General features: G+C 50.5%; 1 protein-coding gene across 1 annotated transcript; it reads left to right on the top strand.

The window, feature by feature from the left end:
• Nucleotides 1–6,230: 6,230 nt before the first annotated feature.
• Nucleotides 6,231–7,732, top strand: LOC123141595 (ethylene-responsive transcription factor 5-like). The gene has a single exon (XM_044560696.1). It carries the CDS (start codon nucleotides 6,338–6,340, stop codon nucleotides 7,289–7,291), a length of 954 nt encoding a protein of 317 aa, XP_044416631.1. The 5' UTR covers nucleotides 6,231–6,337; the 3' UTR covers nucleotides 7,292–7,732.
• Nucleotides 7,733–11,010: the final 3,278 nt, after the last annotated feature.

The raw sequence follows: 11,010 nt of genomic DNA on the forward strand, positions 1-11,010 counted from the left end.
GCCTATAGCATGTTTAGCAAGGCTATGTGCCTCAATATTAGTTTCTCTTCCTTCGAAGATGAAGGAACGGCAAGAGAACTGCCGAGATGTAAGATTGATCTCCTTAATAATGCTAGAGTGTAGCCCACCCATATTTTCATGGATATCTTTGATCACACCTTGACAGTCTGAAACTATCTGTATGTCTGCAAGAGATAAGTCAAGAGCAAGTGAGAGAGCTTCTTGACAAGCTAAAGCCCCCAATGATCTTGGGCCAGTTACAGTTTAACATTTTATCGCCGAAGAGCCTAGATATTTTCTAATGGAATCCCTGCAAACTGCGATGTAAGTCCTTTCCATTGCGTCGCGTGGCACGTCACCATCAACACAAATTTTTGCAATTCCTGCAGGCGGCGGGATCCATTTGCGATGTTGTTTCGGAGGTATTCGAACAGCTGCATGTTGCTTCAAGGGTTTGCAAATCAGAAGCTCCCTTAGATAATTCTTGACAAATTGATTAGTAGCTAACGGCCCCTGAAATACATGCTCATGGATAGCCTTTCTCCAAGCATTGCAAAATCGCTCATAGTGTTACAAGTATCTTGATGAAAATCCTCATGTGGTATAGAGTCCATCGATGAGAAAATGAAGCGTTTTGCATCTGGTTCTTTACACTGCATCATAACTTTCACCGGATCTTCATCCTCTAATGCCCAAACACAACGTGCCATGTTACAACACTCCATCAAAGAAGGCCACCATGAATCTTCAGAGCCACAAAATCCACACTCTGATTGTACTGCCATCTTCCGGTGTTTGAGCAAGTCTGAAGTTGGCAAGGACGGTTGCGCTAGCCTCCACATATTTATTTTTTATTTTTTATGGAACATCAATCTTCCACATTTTCGTCCATGCTTTTATCTCTCTCAGAATTTGAGTTGTCAGCACGACCTTCCAACCATGCGTCTCGACAAAGTTTAGTTGATACCAGCATGCGGTATACCGGGCGTTCGGAAAAAGCACCATTTCGCTCATGTACTCATGACCAAAAATCATCAAGCTGTTCGTGTGCAAAGCGGGATGGACAAAACTGCTTGAGCGTATGTAGGCAGGAAAACCTGGGAGATCCTCGCCCGATCCCACTCCTCGACGGCAGAATAAGCTCATTGGCCAACTTAGGCGGATCAAGTACCAGCGATGTTTTTTTTAGAAGAACCAGCTATGTTATTTAAGTATGTATATATAGGGGGCCCTTATTTGAGATGGGCCTCAGGCCGCCGCACCTTTTGCCATGGCCTAGGGCCCGTCAGATAGAGAGAGAGAGAATAATTTTGCCGCTGCACCTGGCCAAACCTCGGGCTGGGCCGGGCCTAGCCAAGCCCGAGGCAAAAAAACAGGCCCGGCCATTGGGCCTGGTTTTTAGGCCCGAGCCCGGCCCGAACACGTAAAAGCCCGGCGGGCCTTGGGCCGGGCCTCTTCAGGAAATCACAAAAACGACGGGCCTGGCCCGGCCATCGGGCTAAAAATCTAGGCCCAAGCCCGGCCCGGGAGCAGTGTCGGGCCGGGCCGGGTCGGGCTTCCCATGGCCAGGACTAAATTGCGGGTTTGTTCGCTCCCATCGCGCAGCAAGAGACCTTGCCTGGCAATTGCACCGCGGCAAAGGCGTCGGCCGATGGAGGTCAGGTGTCTGGGTTCGCAAAGCTACTCATAAACACGTATGTGCATCGGTAGCTCCAGAGTCCGGAGAACGCGGATTGCTGGCATCGATCTCAGCTCCGAGGTAGACACGACGACTTTGGGCATAAGCGATGTTACAGATTCGTCTGTCCATGCGTTCAAAGCAATGCCGCTGTTTTCTAATCTAATGTTTTCATAATAGATAAACATAAAACCTAACAGCGTGACAAGTACTCCCTTCTTTCCTGCAACACCGATAGATCCTTCTCCTCAACAGGGATTGGTAGCAGCTCGTTACAACCCAGGCGGCGGTGTGACAGGGTGACGTGGATGCTGAGACATTCTCGAAGACAAAATGTGGGTGCGGTGCTGAGGTGACTTGGCAGGTTTTACGACGATGGCGAGCGTATGTATGTGTCGATCGACTTGTGTTTTTACCCTGCAAGTTCCGATCATGTATCCCTGTCTCTGCCTGTCTATTCACTTCGTTCGAACCTAGGGCATGTAACCACTTATCAGTTATCATCACCAGTTCCATGATAGCTCAGCCTTGTATAGGGACTGTGCCGTCGTAAAAATAATATGGTCACTGGAGGACCACGGCTAAGGCCAGGCGGCGATCTTTTACTATATATGATGATTAGTTAAAAGCAGAGAGCACTGCCGGTAAGCAAGCGAACGCGTGGGTGCCTGAACGGTGATCTGGTCTGAACGTGGATGCCTGAACGGCGGTCTGATCCGAGAGTGCCGCAGTGATCTACTAGCTGCACTGCGCTGCCTGAGATTGGCATGCATGCATGACCACGATGACTCAAGAAACGGAGACATCTATGCAGCGGATAAGTTTGGAGTGTAGTCGCACGAACGAAACCGCGTGGCCCGATCGACCCCGGCGGAAGAGCTGGATGCATGAGAGGACGTGGAGTGGTGTGGTGTAGTGGTTGGGTCCAATCCAAAGGGTGACATCGCAAAGAGGGGACCTGGCACTCTGTGCCGTGCCGCGCGTGTCTGGACGCTCGGCCGGCCGGCACGCACGCACGCACGGCTTGATCCACATCACGGGTCGAGTCGACCCAGCAAGATCGAGCGAGGCTTACGCACAAAGCGTCCAAAGGAGGGGTTCCGGATTTCGTCGTGGCCGCGGGACGGGGTCCAAAACGCGAGAAAATCCGGTGGCTCGCCGCGCCGCTCGGGGCGCGGCCTGCGCTAAATTGGCGTCGTCTGTCTGGGGCCGGGGGTCAACCCGAACCGCAAATGGGGTTCGGTTCTTCTTGGTGCCTAGTCCACCCGTTTGGCCTGGTCTGCCTGCTTCCTACCGCCCAAACAGTCCGGGTTCTATTCTAAAAAAAACAAAATCCGGGTTCTGAACCCGGGCCTAGAAGGTGGCAAAGAACAGCTTCGTGCTGCCACCTCGTCGTCCCATTCAGGCTTCCCGCCTTTCTTCCGAAAATCTCTACACACATCACTTCAGGAAATTACCACTGAAACAATCGTAAGATGCAAAGGTCCACAACTCCACATGTTTCGGAAAAGGAAAATTCAACATGCCCAATAATTGCCCGTGAACAACAACTCCATCAAATGTCCTGACAAGACCCCTACCGCCAGATAGAAACTGTTGGCAGCATACCGGCAGTGTGCATGCATGTGTACAAGCTCAGGTTCAAACCCAAACAACCACCCTGTGGGCCGTGGGAACTGGGAAACGAGAAGAACACGGACGGGCACGTGTCGACCAGTTTGTGTGAGTAGGTAACTCGATGTCTGATCGGCCGTGTCGCCGTCTGGCGCCACGTACGTACGGACCAAACAGTCCGGCACCGTCTCATTTAATCCTCCAGCTGCACCTGCACTCGTCGCCGTCAATCTGTGTTGTGTTGATCTCGCGTCGAGGGAGAAAGGTGATGCCATGATCCAGCGGCTCGTGTAGTGGTGCATGTGCACGAGTTATGATTGGCACCACAACGAGTTTTACGAGCCGGATGCAACCCCGGGTTGGTGAAGAGCAGCTAGACCAAGTCCTCTGTGCGCCGCGTTAGTTAATCGAGCCATTCATTTTGGCGGCACCTGTCTATGTGAACGTTTGTCCTTGATTTTCCATCAACACGCACACAACAGCGAGTTAAAAGCGCGGTAACAGCGAATGTATGTATGGTGTGCAACACGTACGGAGATTGTACTATGGCCGACCTCTCCCACACCCAAGTTGCGAGACTGATTAAGATCCTGACTCGAGGCCGGCACGGGTATCCATCGACTAGCTCTAGACTACGTAGATTATAACCGGAGTAGCGGACCGAGTCCATTGCTGCTTATCATCTGCACATGGCTCATAGTTGCTTCGGGTCCCGCTCGCCACCTTTCCTTTCCTAAACCGACCGATACGTATCATCCTATGTCGCAGCGCGTATGCAAAACCAGTGAAGTACTATCTCCGTCCTGGTTTATTGATGCCCTTGGTAATTTGTATCAAAGTTTGATTATAGATTTAATTAATAAAATATTAATGCATGTCACAAAAATTGTATCGTTGAAATCGTATTTAAACTTAGCTTCTAATGGTACAATTTTTGATGACATACACTGACATTCGGTAGTAGTTCGCAATCGCACATGCAATAATTTGCAAAGATCAATGGGTAAAAGCTAAAATGCGGTAGTCCGGTTCGTTTTGTTTTTTAAGAGAGTGGCTAGTGAAACTAACACCGGTTTAAAACTGCAACAGTTATTCTATTTACTATCTCTGGTTTATAATAAGTATCGTAGTTTTAAACTAATCATGTTCAAACTGTGGTATGTACTTTGGATCGGAGGAAGTAGCAACTAGTGGGTGGTGCACGGTGCATGGTATTTTCGCGCCCTCCTGATCAATACATTGGATATATTTGTTAATTACACTGGAATGTACCCCACCCCCCTCCCCCAAAGAGAAAAAAAGTACTACATCAATCCCAAAACAATAATTTTCTTTTGTTCCTCCATACTTTCATTTTTTTATTGCTTGTCATTTTCTTCCTTTTGTTAACATAGTGTCTTTAGTGAGGTCAATTTCCATGGTACTTTTCTTACCAACACACTTCATTTTTCTTGGACTTTTCATATTTTCCCTTTAGACCTTGTTGATTATGTTTTTCTTCTTTCGTTGTTTTCCTAGCATAACACTCCACTCAAGACAACTTACCGCAGAGCTTGCCCAGGGTCATGACGCCTATGGCATTGAATGTAGAACTATTTAAAATAAATGAAATCATTCACCGAAAACATTAAAAATATAATCCAGTTTTCAAATACCTCAACATGAGAAATATATCAGAAAAAGGGAACCACATGTCCACCAGGTTACTTGAAAAAAAAATGTCGAGTCGATTACATATGAGACTCCAATGGCAACCCTGCACCTCCCACCTAGCATTATTCATCTTCTTCCATGGCCATCTTCTACTCCACTGACCCCCTTCTTCCTCCGCCTCCACCCTGCTTCACCTCTGGCAACCTCTTGTCCGAGACTCGCCGACAGGCACGCCTCGCTGCCGTTCGCCGAGGTTTCCTCGTCCCAAGCTAAGGCCCCCACCTGTCCAACCCTCGGACTCGCCTCCCTTTGCGTTGTCTTGGGCAGGCATGTCGTTGTCGGCTCCCACTCTCTCGTCCGAGTCCTCTCCGACTTCTCCATACCATGTTGATGCTCGCCGCGGCGCCCTTGATCCTGGGCTCGGGGTTTCGCCTCTTTCGCAGAATCAACTGGCGTAAACTCTAATTCAATTGTGTGAGAATTAGCAAAACCCTGGAAAATAGTTCGTAATTTGAATCATGAGAAGGATGGCGGGGTGGCCTCCGAATGAACCCTTGGGGTAGCTACCCTCTCTCTGGGCATTTGAAAGTTGGAATGTGTACACAATTGCATCGTCTGTCCTAAAACCATCACCTTCCGTTGCAAAAGCATGAGTTATTGGCTCGGCAACGCCTTTAGACATTCATTAGTCAAGTCGGCCTTACGGTTCCGGCAAAATTAACAAATTTGACCTCAAAGCAAAAATATTTCACAAACTGAACTGTTTCTGAAAATATCTCACACTGCTGACCCTTTTATGCAGAGCCTGACAGTTAGGCACTACAGCGCCTAGCTGTAAGGAGCTGCACAGGTGGCGTCTGAGTGTTAGGCGCTGCACAGTAAAGTGCAGCGTCTTGCTGTCAGGCGCTACACATTAAAGGTTAACTGGATGAAATACTTTCAAAAACAGTTCACTTTGTAAAATAGTTTTGCCTCGAGGTTAAATTTGTGCCTTTTGCCTACAGTTCCATGCTTCCATTTCCATTTCTAGCTAGCCGATCACCGTACCACAACACCACGCTACCAAAACGTACTACGTGGCCCCTACACCCCGCGCGTCAAAATCACCCAGTAGTTTCACACTTCCCGCCCCTCCCCTTTGGCACTTGTGTTTCACCACGGCTCACTGAAACACGGAGAAAAGAGAGAGAAATTTGTCTCTCCTCTCCTCGCCCCCCTCCTGACCGGCCGGCCACCTATAAGTAGCAGAATCCACCTTAGCTTTCTCCACGCAGCTGGACTTGCATTCGCACACACGCCTCCAAATCCAACACGAGCTCAGCTCAGCTCTCTGTCTGTCTCCCTCTCCCTCTCTCGGCCGCCGACCTCAGCTCTGCTCCGATCGATCAAACCATGGACTTCGGCGGCGACATGGACGACTTCTCGCTCCAGTACATCCACGAGCAGCTGCGGCTCCAGCTGCTCGGCGCCGACCCCTGCGGCCTCCTGCCCCTCCCCGCGGCGGACGACTTCGCCGCGCAGCCGGACTTCATCCCTGCCGAGTTCCTGCCGCAGCCGCTGCCCGCCTTCGTCGACCTGACGGCGACCGACTACGCCGACGCGGCGGCGTATCGCGCCGCCGCGGAGCCGGTCATGATACGGTTCGGCGGCGAGGCGTCCCCCGTGTCGGACCCCGCCCGGAGGCCGTCGCTGACCATCTCGCTGCCCCCGGCCTCGCACGCCTGGGCGCAGGCGCCGGTGCTGGCGGCAGAGGCCGCGGCGGCCGTGGACGCCAACGACTTCCGGAAGTACCGCGGCGTGCGCCAGCGGCCGTGGGGCAAGTTCGCGGCGGAGATCCGGGACCCCAACAAGCGCGGCTCGCGCGTGTGGCTCGGCACCTACGACACCTCCATCGAGGCCGCGCGAGCGTACGACCGCGCCGCCTTCCGCATGCGCGGCGCCAAGGCCATCCTCAACTTCCCCAACGAGGTCGGCTCCCGCGGCGCCACCGACTTCGTCGCCCCGCCGCCGTCGCAAACCGCGCGCGCGGCGCCGACGTCGCACAACAAGCGGAAGCGGCAAGAGGCGGCCGAGCCATGCGTCGAGGTGGTCCGGGATGCCACGAAACACAGCAAGGCCGACGCGTCCGCGTCGCCAGCGTCGTCGCTCACCTCAACGCCGACCTCGACGGTGACGTCCGGCACCACCACCCCATCCTCGTCGGATGCCGGCGGCTACTACGAGATGTCGTTCCCGCTGGCGTCACCGACTAGCTGGACGTGGGATCAGCTGCTGGCCGAAGGGATGTTCGGCAGCCTGTCGCCGCGCCAGCAGCTGGGTAGCTTCCCGGAGGTCACCGTGAACTGAGACTGGCGGAACTACCGGGCCGCCGGTACGGTCGACGCCAGGAACTGTAGAGCCTGTGAAAAGAGTAAGCTAAGCATGGTGATTACTTAGGTGTAAATTAAGCTGCCAATAATTAGTGGCTCCTAGTTCTCGACGGCCTACGCTTTGGACTCATCTTGGGAGCTTGGCCTGGAGCTGTGCACTGTGTACAGGATTACAGGAGTGAGGACGATAGAATATTACCAGCGCATGCATGTCACGGGTGATCAACGTAAGCATCGACGACATAGGTAGATGTTGATATATACTTACACTGCATAGATATGTATGTAATGTAAATTACGTGAAGATCAAAGTGTGGGTGCTTGTTTATGTATGTATATTTGGAAGGAGACTGGAATTAGATCGATCGATCTGTCGGTCAATGTCTATGCAGTTGTGTTTGCCTTTTGGTGCCATAAATTCCGTTGGGACTTCATGTGTAGCTACATAGGGTGCACACCACAAGGATCAAGATCAGCCTAGCTATAAACCTAGCCATAGCGTCGTTATTACACGCTCTAAATGCAGTGCTTTTCCTGCTTTGGAATATCTTCTCAGAAGTTCAGTTCCACACTTGACACAGGCAGTATCAAGCGGTGTTCTAGAAGGCACAAGAATCAAGGTTCATTCGCGTGAATCCATTGCAATGTGAGTTTTGTCAGTTCAAGATTCACTCTCTCTATTTTACTGTACCTGTCAATGTCATTAGCCTACCATGCACATATGTTCAAAACCAATGTGATTACTGGACTTAAAATAGAGTTAGCGAGGAATGAAGCCCTATCAAATGATGAGATGCTAAAACTTGGGTGACCTCTTGCGAGGCCGAGGCTGGTAAGTGTGAATTATAGGTCTGAAATCTGGTAAACTGAGGCACAATTGTTTTAAAATGGTACGAAAACATGTCACAAAGTCACAACCTATACATCTGTAAAGTGTTTTTTAAGGCCGGCCTTCACCCAGAAAAATAACAAGCGCATGCATGTGTTTGCTTCAGCTGATAGCCTAGCACTGTTTGGATTAGCCGCGCCAGCGCTACTCATGCATGCATCTCAACTTGTCAACTGCTGTGAGTAGTACGTTAAGTCGTCGTTGAGTGATCCCGTCAGAACAGAATCCGGAGGAGGCTTACAAATTGGAGGGTTTACTGCCACGCGGCAGCACTTCCACTCCGCAATTGGAATCTAATCTATCTAGAAGACTGGAACTAATATCACGGAAGTAGGACGTTGTTAATTGGGAGTAATGCGTCAGGATCTTTCCAACGACCATATACCGGCTAGAAGGAAAAGCAAACATTGGACGGAGTACTAGTAACATGGATCAAGTCTGATTCAACAGTCAGGGTTGAAAATAATAATCAAAGTGCCTAGGAGACCGAAGGTGCTGTTCTAATGCCGAGCTACCTCGGGTGAACAGTAAAATTAAAAAAATGTAACGTTGACAAACGTTTTGATATCTTGTAAAATTTCATCACTAGATGATATTTGCTGAAAATGTGGTAAAAACAACAAAATCGATGCTCCAAAATATTATTTTCAAACGCATTTTGGAGTGTTTTTTTTGCCACGTTTCCCATGAATGTCGTTTTATGATGAAATTTTGCAAGCTATCAAAACATTTGTTAATGTTTCACACAGTTTTTTTGTTGTTGTTTTCTTTACTGTTCACCCAAGCTCACATCTACTCGGAATCAGATGTGCTTTAGCAAAACTGATACACTTTCGTTGGTAGCTCTCATCGGCCCAAGGAGTGTATACATGTACTAACGTACAATTACTCCCTGCGTATTAAAATGTAAGACATTTTCATACACTAGTGTAGCCATTTTGATAGGTAGTACTAATGAGGCTAGTTGATCACACCGTTGACACGTAGAGGCTTTTTCTTCGAAAAAGCACATGTATCTATTATAACAAATCACTCAAACATAATAAAAAATCACATCAAGATTTTCAGACGACGAAATGACCACTACCGCTGCCAAGTCGTCACTCCCCTACCGGAGCCAAACTGAACTTGTAGATAACAGTCAAAAAGTCTTCGTGCATGTGCACTAAGGACCAGCACCCTGAAGCCGCAGGTGCTATATATCATTGAACCCTTGAATTGATTTGAAATGCTTCACACCATATCTCATTGTCGCACATGCACTACGAGAAACCCTAGCCTCGCCGCTTTAAGGAGACGACAAGAATCTATGCCAGAGCCATGTCGATTCCGTCCAGATGGACGAACTCGAGACCAACTCAAAAAAGAAACATTGTCATTCATCCAAACGCCACCCCGTCGCCGCTCGAAAAACCCTGAACCTAAATCTACTAAGGCGAGGCACTCGCATTCTCCTCCCCACAACCGGCCAGTCCAACTACAGGAAAGCAGCTGCAAAACTAGGGCCGTGTCGCACACTGTATTTGTAGGATGCAAATGTTATTCGGAATGATTGGGCGTAAAGCGTCTGTATGTGGCTTTTCAAGTCCGTCATCAAATCCCAGGGCTCAACCGTGGGCAGGCAGAGGAAACTATATTGTTAGTCAAGAGATTACAAGGTAGTTGTAACATTGTGATATTGAGTAAGCAAAATTTTACTTTCTCTGATTCATATTAATTGTCGCTGATTTATTACAAGAGAGTACTAAGTTTTGGGGTAGCACATTTTTCACGCTGATTAGTACTCACACTGCCTCTTCAGTGTGAGTACCTGGCATGCAGAATGGGCACACGAGGATGTGTACGTCGTTCGAGAGGCTAACGCTGGACCAGGACGCTTTTCTCGTTTCTTCTTGTAACACCCCGGATGTAACTTTCCATATTTGTAACTCCAACTCTTGCCATTTTCGGCTATGTGTTATGATTTTCCCTCCGTGGTTGGGTTTCGTTTTCGTTTTTGCATTTTGTTCATGTCATGCATCTCATATCATGTCATCATGTGCATTGCATTTGCATACGTGTTCGTCTTTTGCATCCGAGCATTTTCCCCGTTGTCCGTTTTGCAATCCGGCACTCCCACCTCCTCCGGCGCACCCCTCTTGTTTCTTTTCGTGAGCGGGTGTTGAACGTTCCCTAAATGGACCAAGTCTTGCCAAGTGGCCTTGGTATACCACCGGTAGACCACCTGTCAAGTTTCGTACCATTTGGAGGTCGTTTGGTACTCCAACGGTTAACCGGGTAACCGCAAAGTCCTTTTGTGTGTTGCAGCAAAAAACCCTCCAAACAGCCCAAAACCCATCTAAGTCACTTCCATGCTCTAGGTCGTTCGATCACGATCGTGTGGGCGAAAACCACACTCCATTTGGAGCCTCCTAGCTCCCTCTACCTATAAATATGTGTTCCACTCCGAAATTCCGGATCCCCGAAACCCTAGCCCGCTCCTCCGCGCCGCCGGACGTGTCCGCCCGGCGCCGGACGAAATCGCGCCGCCGCCCACAGCCAATACCGCGCCGCCACGTCAGCAACCCCGCCGCCCGTACGCCCGCGGCCCGAGCCGCCGCCGCCCGCGCGCCTCCTCCCCGCGGCGCTCCGCCCGGCGCCCGCGCTCCGCCGCCCGGCGCGCCCCGCCGCCGCCGCCGCATCTTCCTCGCCACCGACGCCATCGCCGGCGCCTCCACGCCTCCCGAGACGCCGCCGCCCCGCGGGAGCCCGCGCCTCCCGAGCTCCTCCCTCCGGTCGCCCGTGCGCCGCCTCCTCCCGAGCTCCTC

Source organism: Triticum aestivum, chromosome 6D (genome assembly GCF_018294505.1).
Source record: "Triticum aestivum cultivar Chinese Spring chromosome 6D, IWGSC CS RefSeq v2.1, whole genome shotgun sequence".
Taxonomy (NCBI): Eukaryota; Viridiplantae; Streptophyta; class Magnoliopsida; order Poales; family Poaceae; genus Triticum; species Triticum aestivum.